General features: G+C 41.6%; 1 protein-coding gene across 9 annotated transcripts in view; it reads left to right on the top strand.

Annotated features, from left to right (window-relative positions):
* GRIP1 (glutamate receptor interacting protein 1) overlaps positions 1 to 26053 on the top strand; it is a 562796-nt gene that overhangs the window by 413036 nt on the left and 123707 nt on the right. For 8 of the 9 annotated variants that reach the window (XM_039342266.1, XM_039342264.1, XM_039342261.1 and 5 more), the window contains 3 exons: positions 1881 to 2028; positions 4579 to 4748; positions 22179 to 22331. In XM_039342266.1, coding sequence (XP_039198200.1) covers positions 1881 to 2028; positions 4579 to 4748; positions 22179 to 22331 — 471 coding nt within the window. Of the gene's footprint in view, positions 1 to 1880; positions 2029 to 4578; positions 4749 to 21372; positions 21514 to 22160; positions 22332 to 26053 lie in introns of all 9 variants that reach the window. The other variant, XM_039342269.1, reaches the window with a different exon arrangement.

Below are 26053 nucleotides of genomic sequence, written 5' to 3'. Positions count from 1 at the left end.
TTTGGGGCCCTGGGTCATCACAGGGTCACTTTCCTCAATACTTTTCCCCACTGCCAATGCCCATCAACCATCGAGGTTTGTAGTTGTGCATTTCCACCACTTCTTCTTCTTAGGAGTATGACGTCTCGGATCCCGACAACCGGTAGGATCCTTGCTGGAGGGAGGGCTCTCCTTTCACGGTGGGTTATTCCTTCCCTGACCTGTCGTCCGACATTGTAGTTTTTGCAAAGTCCCCTAGTAAGGGTCTTCCTTCCGGGTTGACTATTACTGCAGATCCTGTCTAATGTAAGGACCCATTTCAACCCCAGATCTTAAGAAAGCAGATCTCTTGGTGACGGTTTCCTCCAACAGGAACTTTTATTAAAAGTAGTTGATAGCAGGCATAATAGATAGCATCTGAGGGATTCCTTACAGATCAATACTTTAAAGTGTCCCCAAGCAAACCCCACCCCACAGTTCATCTGGACGGTTCAAAACAAGCCAATCCCAAGGTGTTAAGTCCATCGTGGGGAAAGGGGAGATAACATCGATCCAGCTCTGGTTGCAGTGCGATGTTCAAGCGGCTCTTCGCATCTTCTTTTGAGAAATGGAGAGATAAGCCAGGCTCCGGAGGTTGTATTTCTTCCCCCCCCCTTTTTTTTTTTCCTAGCTGACAGGTTAGGGAGAAGAAAGTTCAGAGAGAGATATTGTGCAGGAAGCAAATTTTTACATTGTAGTGGGCAGCAGACACAGAAGCAATAAATGAAGTAAAGGGTTACATTGTAGCGAATAGAGGAAATGAAAGCAATAACTCCGCAAGCACATCCCCCCTCCCCCTTGAGAGTATGGCAGAACCCAGGGAAGGGTGAGATTTGTTTTTAGATCAGAGGGGATAGATAGAAATGAAATAGAAATGGGTTCTGACATTCTGCTTGAGTTGAAAGTACAGTTTTCAATTGGCAACTGATGTCTGATCCCAAAATAGTCAGTTTTTAGCATGCTTTTCTAAAAATGTAAATGGTATATCAAAACAAGTCAAATATATTTTATTATGATGATCATGGACCAGCATGTTAAAGAAAATAAAATCAGAAAGATAAAATTAATGAGTTCATATTGATATGTTTGCTTTATTTTTTGCCATTGTTTTCATTGCAACCACACAGAATTTAGTCACTGACTTGGTGATAGTATGGTTGGAATCTGAAAGATGAAGTTTGGGGTAATATATATTCTTCAGTCTTTCCTGGAAGATGTTTCAACAGGATATTATGTAATCAGTGCAAATATGTAAAAATTGCAGTAAAACAACACATGTTGGATGATTTCTGTTTTCCCAGAGTTATATGCATAAGCTACATATAATATGTAGTTTTGATCTTTAATTCAAGTGTTATGCATTGTTTGAAATAGTTCACAGACACAGAATATTAAACAGATGTCTTTCTGAGTTTCAGAGGTATTGATTCAATTTAGTTACCATGTATGCATATCTATTTTGAGGGGCTAATGCTAATCTAATTAACATACTTGGCACTAATAATATGATAACAATTGGCACTGATTAAAACAGGCAATATTACAGCCATATATTGATTGTGACCTTGCAGATTTAGAACTGCAAGCCCACCTGCTAAATAAGATGCGGTAGAATTATGTCAAGACAGGTGTATTCAAGGCAGTTGTTATTGGATTTTCAATTACAAACCCTAGAAGAGCCAATTTCACAAATTATGTTTCTGCTATAAAAGCCATTTTTAAAATAGCAAGCCAAAGTATTTTATTAATTGTTATTTGGTTAGAAGGATATATACCTGTTGTTTTAAAATCCATTTCAGAAATTATTTATTGGAGGCCTTCAAGATGAATTAACTATACCATTATGGCATTTGCTTTTACAGATTCAGTAACAACAGCTTCTGGACCACTGCTTGTCGAAGTTACCAAAACCGCTGGTTCTGCTCTGGGCGTTGCACTATCTACCTCAATGTGTTGCAGCAAGCAAGTCATTGTTATAGATAAAATAAAATCTGCAAGTATAGGAGATAGGTATGTTGTAGTGCACTCTGTTATGTCATTCATCTGCATACAAAACATATGGAAACATAACCTGGCACTCAGAAGAGCAATTCACATATTCAGAGTATGGATGGCAGAACCATCAGAAAGAACTAAATTGTAGATAGGTCATGTTTGTAAACTCAAAACCTCAGATCCGAAGTTGCTTTCTCTCAGCAAAGTCATTCCTTCCCAAGTATCTGCTAAAACTTTAATGCTACATTTCCTTCAAAAAATTCCAACTACTTAGTTGAGTTCAATTTGTGCTCCTTTCAATCTGTGCAATTCTTTGGTGAATTAGAAAATACTCTTTGAAAAAAGAAAAGACAGTTGGGAGCCTGCATTTTATACTCCGGGAAGAGTATACTCCAGTTATTTATTGTTAAAACAACATTTAAAAACAATAAAAACAGTTATATACAAGGTTAAAACAACTTAGCTTTCACTGGTCCTCTGCCAGCGTCCTCAGAGTGGGGCTTAGGGGGTGGGAAAGTTCTTTTTATCCCCTTGCTGATCCAACTGCCTACTCATTGCCCTCGTGACAGGGCCACTCTTCCTGATTGCCTGTAACTGCCTTAACTGTTCCGCCCTCTTTTTTTCCACTCTAACATTGTATTTTTCTGCTCTGTCATCCTTGTGCCGTCTCCCCCTCCCTGCGCTGTTATCACCAACACACTCCTCAATCCCTCCTCTCTGCCCAATGCAAAGTGCCTCCTCCGATTCGGCACTACATAAGTCCTGTCACGGAATTTCTTCTTTTTATTCTCCCTGTTGGGCTGCTGGTCTACCTGCCGTTTTTGTGTTCCATTGCCAGTTCCTATCTCATCCTCCTCCTCCAACTCCCCTCCTCTCCTAACCTGCCGATTCATACACCCTTTTTGTCTTCTGTTTTCCATTTCTGTCATCTTTCCCTTCTCCAATATTTCCCTTTCCCTGACCTGCTTACTTGTGTACCCTTCCTGCCTACCATCATCCTCTCCTATCACTCTTCCCTTCTCCAAATTATCTCTCCTCTTCTGTCAGTCTCCCTGCTGTTCCTGTTTCCCATCCTGCCTTCCTATCAACCTTCCTCTCTCAGGTAGTTGGTCTACCCCCTCAGTCTGCCAATCTCCCTGCTGTTCTTGTCCTGCCCGATCCATTCCTGTCCTTTTTGCTCCCTCAACACCTCCCCCCCCACCCGCCGATCCGTCCATGCCTGTATTACATCATTCATTCCCATTGCCCCTTCTTTCTCCAATTCTCCTCTATCTCTAACCTGCCCGTCCTGCCCTACTCCATCCATTCCTGTCAATCCTCCTTCCTTCAACCCTCCCACCTGTTGATTAACACATTGCTCCTGCCTTTCATCAACCATTCCTATCGATGTTCTCTTCCTCAATATCTTTCCCTTCCTAGTCCGTTGCTCTACCTGCTGTTCCTGTTTGCCCTCCTCCACTACTGTCCATCTTCCCCTCTCCAATGTCCCCCTCGTAATCTGCTGACCTGCCTGCTGTTCATCCATTCCTGTCCATCCTCTCTTTTCTAGCATCCCTCCTCCTCTAACCTGCTGTCCTACATGCTGTTCCCACATGCCAACATCCATTCCTACTAAACTCTCCTTACCAAGCTTTCCTCCCCCCAATCTGCCGTCCTGCCTATTATTCTTATCTGCCCCTCTCCTTTCCTACCAGTCCCCCCTCTGTTTCCTCCCCCCTCTCCAATCCACTGCTCTGTTTGCTGTTCCTTCCAGCATTCTTCCTCCCCTCACCTGCTGTCCTACGTACTGTTCCCACCTACCAACATGCGTTCCTGTTGGATTCTCCTTCCCAAACTTCCTTCCCAAACTTCCCTCCCCCCCCAACCTGCCGTCCTGCCTATTATTCCTGCCTGCCCTTCTCTCTCAGTTACAAGCAATCAGGAAGAGTGGCCCTGTCATGAGGGCAATGAGTAGGCAGTTGGATCAGCAAGGGGATAAAAAGAACTTTCCCACCCCCTAAGCCCCACTCTGAGGACACTGGCAGAGGACCAGCGAAAGCTAAGTTGTTTTAACCTTGTATATAACTGTTTTTATTGTTTTTAAATGTTGTTTTAACAATAAATAACTGGAGTATACTCTTCCCGGAGATCGAAGATTGCATCGTTGAACAAATATGCCCGGGATTCGTATTTTTATAACCATTAAGGAGATATATATATATATATATATATATATATATATATATATATATATATATATATATATATATAATGTGCCTCAAATCAGGCTTAGTACTAAAGAACTAGGAGGTGACTATATGACACCATTTTTAAAAAAGAGACTCTTGAGAGTTCTGGGAATTATAGACAAAGCCACACTGGCAGAAATGGTAATCAAAATTATTTTTTTCTGAGCACATTGAAGAAAAGTCTTACCAAATAAAAATCAGCATGGATTCCATAAAAGTAGTCCTTCAATACCAATCTTCTAATCAAATTAAGAAAAATTCTGAAAGAAATAACTGTAAATGGTGTACTTCAAAATCATAATGGACTATTTTGAAATGTTTTCTTTTTTTCCCATAGATGTGGTGCATTACATATAGGTGATCATATTCTGTCTATTGATGGTACTAGCATGGAATATTGTACATTGGCTGAAGCAACACAATTTTTGGCTAATACTTCTGACAGTGTCAAACTAGAGATCCTTCCCCATCATCAGACACGTCTTGCACTTAAAGGACCAGAACATGGTAGGATGATTATATTTCCATTATGTTTATTGAATTATTTTCACTTAGCTAAAAATACTGTTTGAGTTCATTGGGACTGGCTTGGAATAAATGTGCTTAAAATGAATAGAATTTAATACTGAAGTGAAATCAGTTGGGAGAGTGGCTTTACTTATGTGAGAGAGATGCTGAAGACTTGCCCAAAGATATGCATATAATTTTATTTTTATAGGTACCTATAATCAACAGGTGTTTCACTCCATGCTGCCCTAACTATCTTATTTATCTTTGTTATATGCAACAGTGTAGTTCTGTGCATACTGAATATTCCTCTAAGTATAAATTTGAAATCATTTTCAGTCGATATAAGACTGTTAATATTTAGAACTTGGTTAATAGGACTTTGGTTGATACAAAGCAGCTAAAATTAAATTTGCTCAAACAAAATTTCATGTTACTGTGTTAGTAGCAAGCATATTGCTAATCCAAGGTGGATTAAGAGAATTAATAACATTTTCTTGACCAAAGCAGTAATAACTACACGTTAACACCTTAATTAATAAATCAAAAGATTTGGGGTGGCGTGGAATGCAAGTTAGGGCAGTAATTATAACTAATTACTCACAATAAACAGGCATTAACAGGCAAGAAGAAAGGAAATATCACATGAGAGGAATACTTGTTGCTCTTGTATTTCTCACAAAAAACATCTTGATATTACAATAAGACTGGAGAATAAAGTAATAACTTTGGTTTTAAGAAAAAGTCAATTGCATAGTGAAAATGGTTTTTTAAACATTATACTTGAGAAGATGCAAGATGATACAAAAGAGTTACGAGGAATTTTTTTCAGTCCCAGCATCCTTTGTGCACAACTTTCAGATTTTGGTATAATTTCTACATTCCTATTTGTGGTGCTTTCCTTGAAATATCAGTGTTCATAATCATAAAATGAATGTTCACAAGTAGAAATGCTTCTTTGCTGCAAAATGTACATTAGAACAGGGGAAGCATGTTTATGGATTAGGCATAATCCAATTAATTCAGTGTGAAATGCATGAATAGAGATAGTGTCTCTTTTCATTCAGAAAGTGCTCAATCATTGCCATTCCTGAATGATTAAATCTGCCAAGTTTTCACTGGTCAAGAGAGTTGATCAGTCCCTCTCTGACTGTGTATCAGTTGCCATCTGCTTAAGAAGGCAATTATAAGATTGTTACTGCAAAAATCCTTTGATTTGGAAGATCTTTGTAATTATAAGTCAGGTTCAAGCATTCTGCTCCATGGATAGAGTGGTTGAGAAAGTAGAGAGCCCCATAGGAATTAAATAAAACTAATTATCTGCACCCATTTCAGTCAGCATTTCAAAGAGTGATTCAATTGTACTGGTGAATGTCTGCTTCAGAAGCTAGAAATGCATAGGTACAGTATAGGTGGTACCTTGCTCAATAGTAGTAACTGTGAGAGGGATCTTGGAGTCCTATTGGACAATCACTTAAATATGAGCCAGCAGTGTGCTGCAGCTGCCCAAAAAGCCAACAAGGTTCTAGGCTGCATTAATAGAGGGATAGAATCAAGATCACGTGAAGTATCAATATCACTTTACAATGCCTTGGTAAGGCCACACTTGGAATACTGCATCCAGTTTTGGTCACCACGATGTAAAAAAGGTGTTGAGACTTTAGAAAGAGTACAGAGAAGAGCAACAAAGATGATTAGGGGACTGGAGGTTAAAACATATAAGGAAAGGTTGCTGGAATTGGATATGTCTAGCTTAATGAAGAGAAGGACGAGGGGGGACATGAGAGCAGTGTTCCAATATCTCAGGGGCTGCCACAGAGAAAAGGGAGTCAGGCTGTTTTCCAAAGCGCCTGAGGGCAGGACAAGAAGCAACGGATGGAAACTAATCAAGGAGAGAAGCAGCCTAGAACTAAGGAGAAACTTCCTGACAGTTAGAATAATTAACCAGTGGAACAACCTGCCTCCAGAAGAGGTGAATGCTCCAACACTGGAGGTTTTTAAGAAGAAACTGGACAGCGGGAGTTAAGGTTTAAATATGATTTTAATTGTTGTATAAATTGTTAAACTTGTTTAGCTTATGATTAATATATTTGTTAACTTAATTAGATTACGTTTAATATGTTTGAAATACCCTGTATTTGGCTCCGGGAAGTCGGGGGTGGGGGTGGGGGGAGAGTAAATGGGTTTATTTTGTAATAAAACTTTTTAAATAAAAAGAAGAAGAAGAAGAAGAAGAAGAAGAAGAAGAAGAAGAAGAAGAAGAAGAAGAAGAAGAAGAAGAAGAAGAAGAAGAAGAAGAAGAAGAATAAGAATAAGAAGAAGAAGAAGAATAAGAAGAAGAAGAAGAAGAAGAAGAAGAAGAAGAAGAAGAAGAAGAAGAAGAAGAAGAAGAAGAAGAAACTGGACAGCCATTTGTCTAAAATGGTATAGGGTTACCTGCCTGAGGTTGGACTTGATGACCTCCAAGGTCCCTTCCAACATTATTATTATTATTATTATTATGGATCATCGCACAGTCAACCAGATGTTCAGACTGGATTTGGCATTTTGTCTACCTATCGAGTCCTTACCTAGGACCTGGGATAGGCAGATGTGGATGTTTGATGGTATTACAGATATCGTTGCAGGATGGAAGCAGTTCCTAGTAAGGCCGCCTTTTGCAATTGACTAATAGCGAATTTGTCAATGGTGCCAATGGTGTTCAAGTGGTGTTCCAGTTGTTTTGGGATTGCACCGAAGGAGCCTATCACTGTTGGTACTACCCTTGCTTGCTTTTGCCACAGTCTTTCCATTTCTATTTGTAGGTCTTTGTATTTTGTTGTCTTCTCCAGTTCTTTCTTGTCTATTCTGCTGTCTCCAGGCACTGCCACATCCACTATACAGACTTTTTTGTCTTTCTTATCGACAATTGTTAAGTCTGGGGTGTTATGTTGCAGGTGCTTGTCTGTTTGAATTCTGAAGTCCCAGAGCAGTTTAATTTTATCATTTTCTATGACTTTCTCTATTTTTTGATCCCACCAGTTTTTGCTTACAGGCAAATGATATTTTTTGCAGATCTTCCAATGCACCATTGTTGCTACTTTATCATGCCGCTGCTTGTAGTCAGTCTGTGCAATCTTCTTGCAACAGCTTACCAGGTGGTCCACTATTTCTTCAGCTTCTTTGCATAGGCGGCACTTACTGTCTGTTGCTGTCTTCTCAATTTTGACTTTGTATGCATTTGTCCTTAAGGCTTGGTCTTGTGCAGCCAGAATTAGTCCCTCGGTCTCTTTCTTCAATTTTCCTGCTCTTAGCCATTGCCAGGTTTTATTATTATCTGCTTTCCCAGCTATTTTTTTAATGTATTGGCCATGTAGTGCTTTGTCTTCCCATGCCTCTATTCTGTTCTTCATTTGGTCTTTCTTGTAGGCCAGTTTGGTCTCTCCAGTAGTCAGTAAGCCTTCCTGATATACTAATTTCAGTGCATCTTCATCATTGTTCTTCAGATATTCTTCCAAAGCCATTTTTTCTTCTTCAACCATCTGATGTACTTGTAGCATTCCACGCCCACCTATTTGCCTTGGTAGATAAAGTCTGTCAATGTCACTGCGTGGATGAAGGGCATGATTCATTGTCATTATTTTTCTGTCTTCCTATCCATTGCTTTTAGTTCTGCTTGAGTCCAGTCCACTATTCCAGCTGTGTACCTAATGACTGGGATTGCCCAGGTGTTGATTGCCTTTATGGTATTTCCTCCATTTATTTATTTATTTATTTATTTATTTATTTATTTATTTATGAGACTTATATACCGCTTTAAGTGCAAGCACTCTCTAAGCGGTGTACACCAGTAAGCAATGTATATATATATTTACATTGCCCCCAACATTCTGGGTCCTCATTTTACCTATCCGGAAAGGATGGAAGGCTGAGTCAACCTTGAGCCTTTGAGATTTGAACCGCTGACTTGCTGAACACAGTCAGCTAAAGTGGCCTGCAGTACTGCACTCTAACTGCTGCGCCACCTCGGCTCATACAACTCATACATTGAGTTTGGACTTTAAGATCTTCTTCACTCTCTTGATGTATTCACCTCTAATCTTTTTCTTGACTTCAGTGTGCTTGATGTTGTCAGCTTGAAGGATACCCAAGTATTTGTAGTACTCTTCCTCATCCAGACTCTTAATGTTATTTTCGTGGGGCATCTTGATTCCTTCAGTTTTCATTATTTTTCCTTGTTTGATAGTAAGTGTGGCACATTTGTCCAAGCCAAACTCCATTACAATATCTTGGCTATATATACGGACAGTGTTGAGCAGCGATTCTATTTCAGATGATGTTTTTCCATACAGCTTCAGATCATCCATATAAAGGAGGTGGGATAGTCTGGCAGATGTTTTTGATGTTTGATAGCCATGTCCTGAGTTATTCAGTATTGTTGACAGAGGAAACAGTGCAATAACAAATAGTAATGGTGATAATGAATCTCCTTGAAATATTCCTCTCTTGATATTAACCTCTCCCAGCCTCTCACCATTGATCTGCAACTGTGTCTTCCATTGTGCCATCGATCTTTGCACAAATTTTCTGATGTTTCTACTGACTCCTGTTATTTCTAGGCACTTTATTATCCAATCATGTGGCAGAGAGTCAAATGCCTTTTTGTAGTCAATCCATGCTACATTCAGGTTGGTCTTCCTTCTCTTGCAGTTTTCCAAGATCATTTTGTCTATTAGGAGTTGATCTTTTGTTCCTCTGCTATTGGGGCGGTTTCCTTTCTGCTCAGGTGGAAAGAGATTGTTTTCAACTAGATGCTGTTGCACTGCATCAGCTACTACACCAGTTAGTAATTTGAAAGTTGTTGGTAAGCAGGTAATTGGCCTGTAGTTACCTGGTGTTGCCCCTTTTGCTGGATTTTTCATTATTAGGTAGGTTTTCCCAGTTGTTAGCCACTTTTCAATTTCTCCTCCTTGTAGTATATTGTTGAACTGTTTGGCAATGAGTGGGTGTATAACAGTTAGATGTTTCAACCAAAACCCATGCAGTTCATCTTCACCTGGTGCTGACCAATTTTTGATTTTCTTTGCTCTTTTTTCTACCATTTTTGTTGTTATTACTAGTTCTTTCATTTCAACTTCTGTTTTATTTGCATCCACCTCTTTTAACCAAGCCGCATCCTTGTTGTATTTCTTTGGGTTATCCCATATCTGCTTCCAGAACTGCACTGTTTCTTCCTTGTCAGGTACTGACTGATTCCTTGCAGTTTCTCCATTGATGGATTGGTAGAAACGTTTCTGATTGGATTGAAATTGGAGGTTCTGCCTATAGTTTGCAATTCGAGCTTCATATCTACTGATTTTCCTGGCTATAGCTGTTATTTGTTGCTTTATTATTTCCAGTGCTTCCTTGATCTTCCTTGTTTCTAAGTGGTATTTCTTGATTAGGTATTCTTTGGTCTTCTTGTTCTTCAGCTTCTTTTCTTTCATCTGTTCTAGCTTGCTTGCATGTGATCTTAACTTGCTGATCTTATTTTCTAGTCTAACCTTCCATTTTTCTGGTGCACTGTTTGTTTGTTTTTCTTTTTTGTTGATTTTGCATCCCAGGTATTCTGTTATAACTGCAGCTGTGCTGTACATTAGTTGGTTTTTTTCTTGCAGTGAATTGGTGCTTATACTTGCTATTGCAGTATTTGCATCTTTTAATGCTTGTGCTAGCTGTTTCTTTGGAACAAGCTTCAATGCAGGTAGCCTTATTCTGTTGTTTTTGTGCTGTTCTAGATGCTCAGTTATTCTTTGTTTCAATTCTTTTATTTCTTTAGTTAGAGGGTTTTGTTCTTCCTGAGGAAGAGGTGCCTGGTTTCCAAATGAGAACAGTTGTATATCTCTACTGGATTCTTTCACTGCCAACTCCCCCTGGTTTGCCTCTACATTCTGAATTACTTCTGGTAAGGCTTTGATTTCTTTGCCCTGGGTAAACCTTTGCAGTTCGTCCAATTCTGTTTCTGTGAATATTTTATTTCGTGTTATAAATCGGCGTTGATCTGCTAGTCTCTGTTCTGTTATTTCTGATTCTGGATGTTGTTCTTTCCAGAACTGGTGCATTCGTTTTAGATATCCTCTTCTTGTTGGACTTGATCTGTAGTAACAGATCATTATTTCTTTGTTTTCCATCACTGTGTATCTGCGACGGGTAAACACCTTTTCTTCCAGTAGTTCTGCAGCTGCTGGCCCTGGTTGCTCAGCCAACAGTCCTGAGTCCTGTAATCCATTTTTCACCAGATATCCAGGAACTCCAATATCTAGTGCGGACCTTGTTAACCCGGGCTACGTCCGAGCCGGTATGGCATTCTGCAATTTACGTCTCACCATATTTTTTATGGGAGAGACACTCTTTGTCTGACTCCTCTGATGAGACCTGTCCAGTATGGTTGAACCTCTGGCATAGCTCTCATCTTCCTCAGAGTACACAAGCCCCACAACCACGTCAAGGTAGTGCCTCACTGGGGGATTTATTATTATTATTATTATTATTGTTGTTGTTGTTGTTGTTGTTGTTGTTGTTATATCTGTTCCTCCAGTGTGGCTTACTGGCAGGCAGGGCGGGGAGCGTGGTCCCATCAGGGCTCTTTACCTGGTCTGACACCCAGTGATTTCAGCGTGCCTCCAGTGTGGCTTACTGGTAGGTGGGAGAAGGGGGTGAAAAAGAGGCCTGCTGGAGCTCTTTACCCAGCCTATCACCCAGTGATTTCAGTCTCTTGATTAGCAGCAGCTCTCTCCTCTGCAGTATCCCACCTTCGTCACCACTATTGTGTAGTGGGCTTCAGTAGGCAAGGAGCAGACCAGCATAGTTACAACATTATTTATTGACTTATTGACTAGAACTGGAGAACTGCAGGCATTTGCCTGTAATTTATACTCTGAGCTCACAGGGCCTTAACCAATCACAATACTTGAAAAACCTGCCCAAATATGAATTTTCAAAGTTTCCCTCCAAAACAGTTGGAGTTAACAGTCAGGCTCATCTAAAGGCTAAAACATATAAAGAATGGTTGCTAGAATTGTGTATGTCTAGTTTAATGAAAAGAAGAACGAGGGGGGACATGATAGCAGTGTTCCAATATCTCAGGGGTTGCCACAAAGAAGAAGGAGTCAAGCTATTCTCCAAAGCACCTGAAGGCAGGACAAGAAGCAATGGATGGAAACGGGCTTCTGGTTTGTGCTCCTGGCACTGGCGGCTTCATGGGGTAATCGGTTCCTCCGCCATCCGGTTTTCTCCCGCCGGGGGACCCTGAAAAGGGTCAGAATTCGCCCTGGAGGGGTGGCGAGCATGAAGAGGACCTCTGACTGATCACAGAAGGGTGGCAGCCCTCCCGTTTGATCCGGAGCAGCTCTTTGAACTGACGGGGAAAAGATCAGCCATTAATATGGCCCATCACTAACCCATTACCAGCCAAGGCCAAAATTACTATCAAGCACTTCGAAAGCACCGTGGAGGAATTGGGTGAGATCTTACCTTCTTTGTATCCCAAGTATTTTCCTGCAAAAAGCCTCTTGAAATTTCTTCCCCCTGTGAGGAGAGAGGGAACGTTTTCCTCCCACCCTCTAAAATGGCAGCATCTGACTACTTGGGAAAATAAAGTCTTGAAAAGAACAACTAATTATTTGGATTTGCATATTTTGTGATATTTGGGGACCTAAAAAGTTCCTATTTTCATGGAGATCTGTTACCTACTTGTAAAAAAAGATGAAAGGATAAAAACCCAGCCCGTCCTGAGAAAGACTATAAATGCTATCGGGGACATCTTGTGGCAAAGTTTGGTACAGCAAATGAATATTCTTGATCAAGAGACCTGCTTACAGCCCAGACCTGTTCTTGGTACTATCTAAGAGAGATAAAAAGCTGAGAGAACAGCTGGGCGGTGAAATTGGCTTTTAGGAACTGTGGAGGTGAATACTTACTGACTCTTGTTTAAAAAATAGCCTCCACTAAAGGACCATTCATAACTATCTCAGAAATGGAGGAGGACTAGCAACAAATTTCGTCTAATTACAAACTAATAATTGAAAAAAATCTTGAAGCTACTGAGATAATTAAATCTAGACTGAAAGACAAAGGCGCCAGCTTAAACCTACAAAATGAAACCCTGATTCCAATTAAAGAACTTACAATTCAAAAATCAACAGAAGTAGAAGAAATTAATACCAAGACAGAGGACTTTAAAGAACAACAAATACAACATATTGAAAATTTTGACAACCAAACCCTGATTGCAACTAAAGAACCTACAACCCAAAAAGCAACAGAAGCAGATGAAAGTAATACCAAGATGGAGTGTGTTAAAGATCAACAAGTACAGCACACTGAAAACCTAGATAACCAAACAACAATCATAAAATTGGACATGACTTTTTATTTAAACCAGAAAAAACCTGAGGAAGAAGACCAGACTGAATTGAAGATAAATACACTAAAGCAAATATGGAGACCTGAGCCACCAGGGCAACAATTTAACGATTATAAATGGGCCAGTTCCTCTGGAAAATTAATAACCGGATGGTCTCCTTTGATTCAAATCACATGTGCAAAAATGAAGGGAGATCTATCTGATTATTTAAAGGCATTGGTATGGAAGCCTGGTTGGCATAAAAAGAAAGCTAGAGTTAGATTTAAAAAATGGAGTCTTCTGATTTATGACAAAAGATCCTAATGTCTCAACTAATGAGCTAAAGGGAGATTTTGAGATGAAGGGAAATGTGATAATAGATTTAAATATTGTTGGAAAATGATAAAAAAATAAGGGATTAATTGGCTTAATATTTAGGATTTAGATTCATAAGGGAAATGAAAATTAACTATTGGAAATAGCTTTGAATTATTGTTTAGCCCAGATAATACAGATGATGGATTTGAGACAATAAAGGACACTCTATTAGTAAGTGCTGATATACTAGGATGAGAAATAGAAAATGTTTATGAAATAAATTAAGAATATATTTAAGTAAATAATATGTGTATCTTACATATTATAACTTTTATGTAGTGAAATAAAGGAAATTTGGGTTTCTCGAAACTTAAATACTATGGATGTTAAAGGTTAAATTGGAATACCATAATTAAAAATTAAAAATTAAGTAAAATTTAAAAACAGGATATGGATATGTATAAGCAAAAATATATTGATAAATGTCTCAACTGAGCTTGTTATAATTAGAAATGTACTTGTTTAAACATGATATAGCAAATGTTAAGGGAAATAGAGAAAGAAGTTTTGATGACATAGCCTAAAGATTTTGTTATTGAATTATTGATTACCCAATCACCACGTTGGTTCCAAATACTTAAATGTAAAACTGGAAAACTAATAAAATTTGCTATAGAAAAAGAAGAAGCAATGGATGGAAACTAATCAAGAAGAGAAGCAACCTGGAACTAAGAAGAAATTTCTGATAGTTAGAACAATTAATCAGTGGAACAACTTGCCTCCAGAAGTTGTGCTCCAACACTGGAAGTTTTAAAGAAGAAATTGGACAACTATTTGTCTAAAATGGTATAGGGTTTCCTGCCTAAGCAGTGGGTTGGATTAGAAGATCTCCAAGGTCGCTTCCAACTTCTATTCTATTCTATTCTATTCTATTCTATTCTATTCTATTCTATTCTATTCTATTCTATTCTATTCTATTCTATTCTATTCTATTCTATTCCTGTATTAAAATATAATGAAAGCCAGTTGCCTACTAAGAACAAGTGAAGATGCTGGGATTTAAAGCCCTACCAATTTAGGCTCTGAGAGACAATCTCCTCCAGTACTGTATGAACAGACCTGGTCATGGTCAGCAGGAGAAACTTTTTTGAAGATGGTCCCATTGTCAGAGGTTCACCTATTTGATATGTGGAAGAGGATCTTCTCCTGTGAGACTCCCAGCCTGTATAATATACTCCTCAGGAAGGAACATTTGATTTCACTCTCCAAAATAAGGAACAAGGCGAACAAATTTTTTCCCAAGCTTATAATTGTTAATCAATATCAATGTTACTGATTTTAATTTTCACTTTATGTACATTTTATGTTATTCTATTCTATTTTAAGTATCTGTACAAAAGAAACCATATAAATTTAATAATAAATAAAGTTTTGTAATTCTTTCCAAATTACATGTTCTTTTCAGTGTGCACGGACCCACTTCAACCCACATCTTAAGAAAGCAGAACTCTTGGAAACAATTTCTTCCAACAGGAACTTTTATTAAGAGTAGTTGATAGCAGGTATAATAGACAGGATCTGAGGGATTCCCTTACAGATCGATATTTTAAAGTGTCCCTAAGCAAACCCCACCCCACAGTTCATCCGGGCAGTTCAGACCAGCAAATCCCCAGGTGTTAAATCCATTGATGGGAAAGGAAAGATAACATCAGTCCGGCTCCGTTTGTGCACGATCATTCCACAGCTCTTCACACCTCATTTTGAAGATGGAGAAATAAACTAGGTCCTGGAGGTTTGTATCTCTTCCCCCCCCTTTTTTTTTTAATAGCTGCCCAGTAGGGAGGAGAAATTCAGAGGGATGCATAGTATAGGAAGCAATTTGTTACACTGTAATGGTTGTTTCCATGCTACTAGGTATTGAGTTCTCCCATGATACTTCCTAGAGTCTAGGATTTCCTTTATCTCAAAGTGTTGTTTTCCTTCAACCATGATTGGAGGTGGGGGGGATTTTTTGGCTGTAAGGGTGACTGTTGTTCTCTTTTCAGCAAACTGCAGTAAAAAATTGGGTGTATTTGCCTGAGATTTTTGGGTAATTCTAATTCTACTGTTACTGGGTTTATGATTCTTTTAATTGGAAAAGGTCCTATATATTTTGGTCCAAGTTTTTTACAGGGTTGTAGGGATTTTAGGTATTTTGTAGACAAATATACCATTTCTTCTACAATGAATGGTGTGGGTTCAACTCTCTTTTTATCTGCTTGTGCTTTGTATGCTTTCCTAGCTTCATCTAAGACTTTTCTAACTATTGGCCAGGTGTTTTGTAATTGTGCTATCCATTCTTTCAGTGATGGGATTGCTGGTTCATTTGGGATTAGTTCTGGCATAGGGTTGAAACTTTGACCGGTGGCTATTTGAAAAGGAGTGGAGCCTATGCTGGACTGCATGTGTAGGCAACTTCTGTGAAAGGGAGTAGGTCCGTCCAATTCATTTGCTGGAAATTACTAAAGCATCTTAAGTATTGCTCAAGTACTGAGTTTGAGCTTTCTGATTAGCCATTACATTGAGGATGATGACTAGATGACAGTCCCTGAGTGGTTCCTGAGGGATAAAAAATCCTTCCAAAATGGTGACATAAATTGTACTCCCCTATCAGATAGGATGTGTTGGGGTGCCCCATGCAATGTGCTGCACGAAAGGTTTCACTAAGGTTTTTGTGGTGGGAATCTTTTGGCAAGGGATAAAGTGCATCTGTTTGGAAAACAAGTCTATAACCATCCAGATGACAGTGTTTCCATTGCTTTCTGGTAATTCCACTATAAAATCCATGGCTATTTCCTTCCAGGGGGCTGAGGAATTCACCACTAGTTGTAACAGTCCGGGCGATTTCCCTTGCAACCTCTTAGCAGTTGCGCACGTTGGACAGCTGGCCACATAACTTTCTATGTCCTTTTTCATGGATGGCCACCAAAATTGCCTTTTAATTAAATGTATTTTTTTTTTTTACAAATCCAAAATGCCCTGCTGATTTTGTGTCATGGCAAAGCTGCATGAATATGACCCTCTGGGTGGTTGGTATATATAACTTTTCCCCCCATGGTAGTCCATCCTTGATTGTGCACATGTGTCCATTTTTCTGGAACCATTCATCTGTTTCCAAAATTTTCCGAAATTCAGTTCTGGTTTGGCTATCCAGCTGCGGCTTTAATTTAGCTTGGGCTCTGGTGCTTACTGGCACTGCCAGTTGTGGTTCCGCCATAAGTGGTTTAGAATCGGTGGCTTGTGTGCTGTTATATTGGGGCATGCAAGACAGTGCATCTGCCAAGAAGTTCTCCCCCCCCCCCTGGCAAGTGCTTGAGCGTGAAATGGAATTGGTGAAAATGCTGGGACCAGCGGGCTTGCTTGAGAGTGAGCTTCCTGGGTGTTTTCAAGGCTTCCAGGATTTTGTAGTCTGTCCATACTTGAAAAGGGATTTTATTCCCTTCAAGGAACTGGTGCCACATAAGTAATGATCAACGTATCCCGTATCTCCCACACAGGCCAGCACTGTTCCGTTTTGGTGAGTTTCTTGGATGTATACACACATGGTTGCAATACCCCTTCATCGTTTTCTTGTAATAGTACAGCCCCCACTGCCACATCACTTGCATCTGCCTGTATTATGAAGGGCTTATCGATGTCTGGATGCCTCAGTACTGGTTCGGCAGAAAAGAGTCTCTCTAATCTCTCAAATGCTGCGTGGCATTCCATTGTCCATTTTAGTGGCTGGCTGGGTTTCACTGAGGATTCTCCCTTCATTTTTACTAAGTTCGTGAGGGGCATGGCTATCCAGGCAAATGAGGGGATGAATTGGCAGTAAAAGTTTGTGAACCCAGGAACCTTTGCAGCTGCTTTCTTGTGTGAGGTGGTGCCCATTCTAGTACTGCTCTGACCTTCTCGGGGTCCATTTCAATGCCCTGTGGGGATATGCAATAACCCAGGTAGTCTATTCCTTCCTGGTGGAATTCGCATTTCAATAATTTGGCATATAGGTGGGCAGCTCGCAGTTTCTTTAAAACCTCTCTGACTAGGTTGACATGTTCCTCTTTGGATTCAGTGAAGATAAATCTAAATAAGTCTAAATAAACCAGGCCCCCCCTTAAATAGGTGCTCCCTTAGTACCTTGTTGATTAATTGCATAAATACTGCAGGGGGGCCCTTGTAGTCCAAACGGCAAAACTTTGAATTGGTAGCACCCCATTGGGCAATTAAATGTGGTTTTCCATTCATCCCCTTCCTTAATTCTAACATGGTAATACACTTCCCTTAGATCTAGTTTAGTGAAAATTCTTCCTGGGCTTCGGGAGTTTTGCCCTGGGCTTGAATTCTATGGCACAATCTGTGGATCAGTGAGGGGGAAGCTCATCTGCCCTCTCCTCACTGAAGACTTCAGCAAGGTCTCGGCATTCCTCTGGTATTTTGGGTAGCCCCTTTTCTTCTTCCATTAATGCTTTCTCCATTCTTAAATTTGGTAGGATTCATTGGGGTTTTAAGTCTGTAGGGTCCCCCTTCGGGAAATTGATTTCTGCCATCCTCCAATTTACCCAGGGGTTCCATTTCTTTAACCATTCCAGCCCTAGAATCACTGGGCATTCCATGCCTAGGGTCACTACAAACGTTATGTCTTCCTCATGGTTTCCCAGGGATAGGTGGACTGGTAAAGTGGCTAGGGTAACTGGCATCCCCCTTCTATGGACCCATCTAACTAGCCAAATGAGATCGGTTGTTTCAGTCTCCTCACCAGAATGCCCAAGTTCCCCCCTAGCATTGGGCTAATGAGGCAGCAGGTGCAGCCAGAGTCTATTAAGGCTTTCACTTTGTCAGCTTCGGGCATGGAGGGAGCTAATGTAGTCACTGTCTTGAGGAGGGGGTGCAATGGGTCTACTTACCAGGGGTTCGCCCTCCGAGCTGTTGTCTGAGGTGTCCTCCATCCCTGCGGTGTAGGCTGGAATTCCCTCCCCACATTGGGCAGGGATTGGGGACTCCACAGCCTCTATTGCCCTCATGGTGGGTTCTTTTGGCTTGATGGAGACTTCCCAGATTTCCTGGCCGGTGATTGGTCTTGGTTGTGCTGAGGGGCTTTTGAGCAGCATTCTAAGGCCCAATGCCCCTCTCTCCTGCATTTTAAACAGCCCATTGACTTCTTGGCCATAGCCCGTGGTTTCGCTGGCTCGCATGTCAGCTCAGGCGGCAAGCGGCCCCATGGTTTTCCTTGGCAGTGCCTCTTCAGTAGGTCGATTTCTGCTTCCTCTGCCAGGACGTACCTGTCATGGTTCCGAAAGATGTTCTTGCTTGACAGTACCATTCATCGAGTTAGTGTGGGTCCCCCTGAGGCAGGCAAGCATCATACAGGTCGTAATTTAGGTTGTCTTTGAAATGGCTAAGGAGGATGTCTTCCAGCCAGTTCAGCTTGCTGGCAATGGTCCAGAATTCTTATGTATATTCGGCTACTGGGCATCTGCCCTGCCTCACCATTTTGATTCTTTCGTGGGCTTTGTGATCAGCCAGGGGGTCCTCAGATCACCTTCTCAGAGAGGACATGAAACAGTTGAAGTCATTGAGTTCTGGGGTGTTGGAATTATGCAAGTTTACCACCTAATCTGTGGCCGGTCCGTCCAGAGTGGATTGCACAATACGGATACGGGCTTTGATGCTGGGGATGTCCCACCCATATTCTTCCATGTAGCTGAGGACTTGGGTTAGGAAAAACCCCAAGTGTTGTGGCTCCCCCTTGAATTTTGCATCCAGCGGTGAGAATCTTTGAATGGATTGGTGCCTTCGATGTCAGTGGTATTGTCTTCCATCCGGATCGCTATCTGCGGGTCGGCAGGAAGTGGGGGCTGCTGAAGTGGTAGCTGCTGGTTCAGCGGACATGCCCGGGACTACAGGTTCCAATTCCCCCTCAGTGTCTCTCCAGCTTCAGTCCCAGGTGCTAGTGCGGCCGCGGGGCTCAGATTTCTCCTCCTCTAGAGAGCTGAGGGTTCTTTTCATCAGATCAATAGCTTTCTCTAGGATCCAGTTCGAGTGTTGTGCACTAAGGTACTTCTTCTTCACTAACATGCAGGGATTTCTCCATCTCCTACTTCCATTCTGGTTGGTGGCTGCCCCATCTCAGGGTCACCTTTCTCAATCTCTTTTCTCATGCCTTTCTTTCCAATGCCCATTGACCACCGATGTTTGTGGTTGCATGTCTCAACCACCTCTTCTCCTGATGAGTATGATATTTCAGATCCTGCCAGCTGGCAGGATTTGAGTCGGGGGAAAGGCTCCCTTTCCGCGGAGTTTTCTTCCTTCCCTGCCTCGTCGTATGACATTATGATTTTTGCAAAGTCCCCTAGTAAGGTTCTTCCTTCCAGGTTGACTATTACTGCAGATCCTGTCTAATGTAAGGACCCACATCAACTCACATCTTAAGAAAGCAGAACTCTTGGAAACAATTTCTTCCAAGAGGAACTTTTATTAAGAGTAGTTGATAGCTGACATAATAGACAGGATCTGAGGGATTTCCTTATAGATCGATATTTTAAAGTGTCCCTAAGCAAACCCCACCCCACAGTTTATCTGGGTGGTTCAGACCAGCAAATCCCCAGGTGTTAAATCCATTGATGGGAAAGGAAAGATAACATCAGTCCAGCTCCATTTGTGCACAATCATTCCACAGCTCTTCACACCTCATATAAGGATGGAGAAATAAACTAGGTCCCGGAGGTTTGTATTTCTTCCCCCCCTTTTCCTAGCTGCCCAGTAGAGAGGAGAAGTTCAGAGGGGTGCATAGTATAGGAGGCAATTTGTTACATTGTAATGGTTAGCAGACACAAAGGCAAATAAACAAAAGATTACTTTGTAGTGAATAGAGGAAGTGAAAGCAATAAACCCGCATGCATATCCCCCTCCCCCTTGGGAGTATGGCAGAATCCAGGGAAGAGTGAGAATTGGTTTTATATCAGAGGAGATAGATAGACACAGTGTTAAAAATGTTTCTTAGATTTGTAGCAACATTATACCTATACAACTCAGGGGAAAAATATACAAATATTATTGATAAATCGAATAACTTCCTTTCAGTCCTTAGTGAATAATTGGAAATTCTCATATATTTTGAAGAATGTATATTTAATATATTTAGGATTACTTTACCCTCCCTTTTACTTTTGATGGAGGGAGGGGAGTGGAGAATCCTTAAGGTAACTCTGATTCAGAAGTGACCATTACAAGGAATAGGATTTGTTTCCTTTCTTGCATTTGTGATAAAAAGTAGTCAGAAGAAATTCAGAGCAATAAATTATGAGTTTAAATTTCTGTTTTGTCTTTATTAATAATTCTCCTACACTGAAATTTTCTTTTGATGTTTAAGAAATGGAATTCATTGCCCTGAATAATATAGTACCAGTAATAGATGCTGGTAAAATTAAAATGTCAAAGCAATAAATTGGAGTGACTGACATGTAAACCATTCTAAATTACTATGAAAAATATATAGCCTCTTGTTTGGTTTTTGCTTTTTTAATATATACACATTCATTTGGGGCTGTGTGCATATTTTCTAAATTTAAATACTAATAGTATCTTATTTATGCTGATAATGTTGGATTAAATAACCTCTTTAAAGGATTTAATAACAGTAGCTAAAGACAGAGGCAGATTAAAATTTGATTGAAGACTATTCAGAATTTTTAAAGTATCAAACCCACTAGTGCTGACATTGTGAAAGATTGTGGCATACATTCTAGGATTCGCTTATCACCAAGAAAAGGAGGGTGGTAGGAACAGGATATTTTTCCAATTATTTTCTTTTCCCTTTTTAATTTATTTATAAATTAATTACTTTTCCCCATTTACTCATAATTTTCTTATTTCTTTTCTTTTCATTTTTTAATATGTATTTTCTCTCATTCCTTCATTGGGCAGTGAAGGTTCAAAGGAGCAAAAAGCAGATTATATGGGATCCTTATGCCAAGAGCCACAGCAGTGCCCTCAGTTATCACCATTATAACACCAAACACCCTGATCATTTCAGGATGCCAGGTTTGAAATGCCAGAAAACACCACTTCAAAAAAGTCTTTGTAATGTTCCATACTTTTTCCTTCAGACATCTGTTGTTTTTGTGTTATTGTTGTTTTCCTAATAACATCCCTTTTCTCATATTCTTCTATTTCTGGCTTTAAAACCTTTTGGTTTCATAGGATCTCAGTGTTTGTCACAAGCAGGTTCAGGTTATTTCTGACATAATATCTTTTTTCCTGCTTTAATTCTACATTTTCATAAAGAAAAAAAGTTTTTGAGAACTATGGAGGGTCCAGTTTTCCCAAATGCATTGTTGTACAGTTAAGTACTTTTTCAAGAAACACTTTTAAATGCAAAGTCTATGTCATAAATTATCTTTTTCAAATGCTAGATTTAAAAATGTGATTTGTAATCACATTGGTATGTATTATTTCACATAACTGTGTGTTTAGAAATGGCTGAAGTAATTGTGAGAATGACAATTGCCTATTTATTTAAGAAAAACAAAATTATGCTTTTGTTCTAGCTAAGAGATTTTTTAATAATAGACTTCAACCTAAAAATTGTGATTTGATGCCTAGATTTCATTAAGTTTCTGATTTGGTTAGTGGAGACTTATAAACTTTAGGCAGTGTCCAGATGATAACAGACAGTTACAAATACCAAATCTAGAATGCTTTGCACCAAATGTGTCCTTCTCTTCCAACAGCCTTGGTATCTTCATCATTCTCTCCTGCCTCCATGAGTGCATACAGCTTGAGTTCACTGAATATGGGAACTTTACCTCACAGCCTCTACTCTACTAGTCCTAGAGGAACATTGATGAGAAGAAGAATGAAAAAGAAGGATTTCAAAAGCTCATGTAAGTGATCACAAAGGTTATCTGTTTTACAATATAGTTATGAGTCACATCCAGTGGTGGGATTCAGCCAGTTCGCACCACTTCAGCAGAGCCGGTAGTTAATTTTTTGTTGCCCAGGCCCAGAATGGACTTCCAGAAGCAGCATCCACATAGAGAACTGGTTGTTCTCCAGCATGATGGATGGAGAATCCACCAATGGGTTGACTCTGTCTTCCTGCTCAATCAGACTAAATCAGTCAAAGTTGCCACGCCCCGTCCTGGTCTGGGACCACCCAGTCTCGACTTAGTCTGTTCACCCAGATGGATGTGGCATCTTTGACTCCCAAATTTTTTACCTCAGGCAGGTTAGACTTAGGATAATTTTTGTTATTCTCCTTTTTTCCCATTAGTGGATTCTCCTCCTTTAGGAGGCTTAGAGGCCGCATAGCCTCTAATCATCCTCCTTATACTAATTGGCTTCAAGCCTCAATTGTCCTCAATTGTCAAAATCCCTCAGTCCAAGTAACGGCCGCCATTTTGCATACTGCACGACTGTCTGAATTTTTCCTGACAGCTTCTTTCCCTCTCAAGGTCCTGGTGCAGCCGGGAGGTGCTGAGATCGGCACGCCTCTCAGTGTTTGGTGCAGCGACAGTGCGCCTTAATTCAATTGGTTTACCATCCAGATTTTGGCTTAAAGCCTCAGCCTCTGAGACTCCTGCTGCAGTTGAGAGGTGCTGCGGCTGGCTCACCTCTTTCCGGATCGGCCTCAGACTGTCGGTTCCCTAGATTGGCTCTAAATTTATCCTCCATAGACCCTGGCTAGGCGAGATATGCTGCAACATGTGTACCTTTTAGCTGTTTGGCATGGCAACCTGGATTGCCTGACTGGAGCGCCCTCACTTCTATCTGTCAGTTCCCTTCAGTACAATTAGCGTGGCTGCCATTTTGGGCGCCTCATGACTGATGGGCCTTTCCAGGATAGACTCAGGAGGACACAGCAGGACAGGACTTGTGTTCCTGTCAAGGGTCACCATTCTTGCCTTTGCTGGGTACCGGGTCCTAATTAGCAGCTGACTGATATAGTTGCCAGTACCTCACAAGGCATGCAGGGTGCCATTTTGCGCTCCGAAGTGCCACTGCAGCCGACCGGCTGACAGACCCAGGGGACCATCAATCCACATCTAGAACTGGAGCCAGGCCCCAGCCTTCTTCAGCAGGCAAACATCACTATTAATTCGTTTCTTTTTGCCTCTTCAAGCCTCACCAGCCTAGTCTGACTGCCAGTCTGCATCTAGTGGCCGAACGTTACGATCTGATTATTGCCACTAAGTGAGACACATGTGATCCCATCACTGAGTGAAAATTAGGCCCTGCTGCAGGCTTGCACATCGCCACGAGATACTGACTATTGATACCATCTTCCTCAGTGATGCATGTATCTCCCGTGCTAAGCGTGACTCCAGGCTTGCCGGCGGGCCAGATTATCACAGATCCGCATGCTGGACAGTACCACCTCAGTGGGCCACTGCCGTATCTCTTGCAGACCGAGATTTTTCCAACTCTCCACTGGAAACTTCTCAATTTATCATGGCAGATAACACCACGCCACAGGCTTCTACCTCGGCTGGACAAATTAACCTCAATTCCCCCAACCAAGAGACCGCAGCCAAGATCAAGGCCAAATCAAAGGCCAATTCCTGCAAAAGAACATGCAAATCCGCCAAGAAACAGGCACGTGTGCATAGTGCCCTGGAGAAACAGTTCTCCTGGGCACAAAGGTTGGCGGTAGGGGAGACGGACAAGCCTCCCCTCCCCTCACTCGAGGCTTCAACTTAAGGTTCACAACTTAATCCCCTGGCATTGACATGGTCTCCAGAACGAGAGCCTCAGCAAGACTTTTTACCGAGTATTGGTCAGGAAGACCCATCACTCTTTGGTGAGGAACTCAGGCCTCAAGGCTGTCCTATGGCACCTGCAGCCACATTCACTCCGACAGCAGCCAGGCTTCAGCCTTTACAGGAATGTTCCTTCACGGATCAACTACAGGCCATGATTTCCCAGGCAGTTCTTCAGGCGATGGCTTCCACCGGGCACCAACAGTCAACATCCACCCCAGGGCCTTCATCAATTTCACCTGGCTCTGTGCGACCCGGTGTACTTGACCATCCGGATTCAGTCTCGCCTCATCATTCCCCAGGGAGCAACACATCGAGCTCCATCAGGGATGACTACACAGGGGATCAGTGATCGGATAGTGAGGAACCACCTCAAGAACCTCCTCCCATCGTAGAGCTCTTCAATCCCACACTTTTCCCATCTCTGCTCTTCAGGGCCTGTGCAGCGGGTAAGATCGGTCTGGATCCGGCCCCCACCCTGGAACCATCCTCTACTCAGGACACGGACCCGCTGTTCTCTGAACCAGTAGTCAGGTACCAACATATCCCCTGTCCCCGTTTATTCCACAAAAACATACAAAGGCAATGGGAATCTCCAGGCGCCCTTCCTTCCCAGGGGGGAACAGAACGCAAGTTATTTGACACAGCCCCAGCTCTAATGGAGCTGTTGGAGGTGCCTGGGGTAGACGACTCCCTAACTCCCTTATTCTCATCCTCCAAGCTACCAGGGGATATAACTGACGCCTTAAAGGCAGATGAAAAAAAGTCTGAGCTCTCCTTCCACAGAACGCATCAGGCTTTGGCATGGGCAGCAAAAGCGGCCACCTCCACCTCATTCTTTGCCAGAATTTCTCTCATCTGGCTCCGACAGCTCCAGGCCAGAATTCCCCTAGAGGAGGTGAGGATCCATCAGGATCTGACTAAGCTGGTGGCAACCTCAGAGTATATGGCTGAAACATCTCTGTATGCCACCAGACACTCGGCCCAAGCCATGGCCTCCAGTGTCGTCGCACAATGACTACTGTGGCTCAAAAATTGGAGAGCGGACAACAAACACAAATGGCGGGTGGCTGCGGCTCCATATAGTGGAGGGCGGCTCTTTGGGGAGGCGCTAGCTCCCTACCTGGTAAAAAACAAGGAAAAGCATAAGGTGATCTCCCATCTTGCTAGGAGATCTCACATGCGGTTCTTCCCTTATGCTCGCCATCAGTCTTTTCAAATGGGACCAGATTGGGACACTGGCCAAGCATACCAGTCCTTTGTTACCAGACCGGACCATTCATTTGACAGGGCGAATTACAGGGACAAACCCCGACAGCAGACCCAGGATAAGCAGCTCTTTCGAGGCAGAGGAGGCCGTCCCTTTTGTCGGTCCAAGTGACTCGGGGGGGGGCTCTCCCATAGGTGGCAGACTAACCTCCTTTATCCACCAATGGGAAAACATGACGACAGACTCTTGGGTGCTCCGCACTATAAGGAATGGTCTGTCTCTGGAGTTTGTAACCAGACCTATAGAACGTTTTATTTCCTGTCTGATGGTAAGGAATCCAGCAAAGAAGGGCCTCATGACAGAGGCCATTCAGCACCTATTAAACATAAGGGCCATAGAGCAGGTGCCTGTGAGTCAGGTAGGAAGGGGATATTATTCCATCCTCTTCATGGTCCCGAAAACCTCAGGGGGATGGAGGGCGATTCTCAACCTCAAAGGTCTGAACTCCCACCTTGAGTATTGAAAGTTCAAGATGCAGACGCTCCACTCCATCCTGGGCAGCGTCAGACAATGTCCATCGACCTTACGGAAGCGTATCTCCACATCCCCATCCTTCCAGAGCACCGACAATTTCTGA

The sequence above is a fragment of the Crotalus tigris genome, unplaced genomic scaffold, assembly GCF_016545835.1.
Source record: "Crotalus tigris isolate CLP2741 ecotype Arizona unplaced genomic scaffold, ASM1654583v1 scf7180000017782.1332974, whole genome shotgun sequence".
Classification (NCBI taxonomy): Eukaryota; Metazoa; Chordata; class Lepidosauria; order Squamata; family Viperidae; genus Crotalus; species Crotalus tigris.
This window is presented reverse-complemented; position numbering and strand designations above follow the sequence as displayed.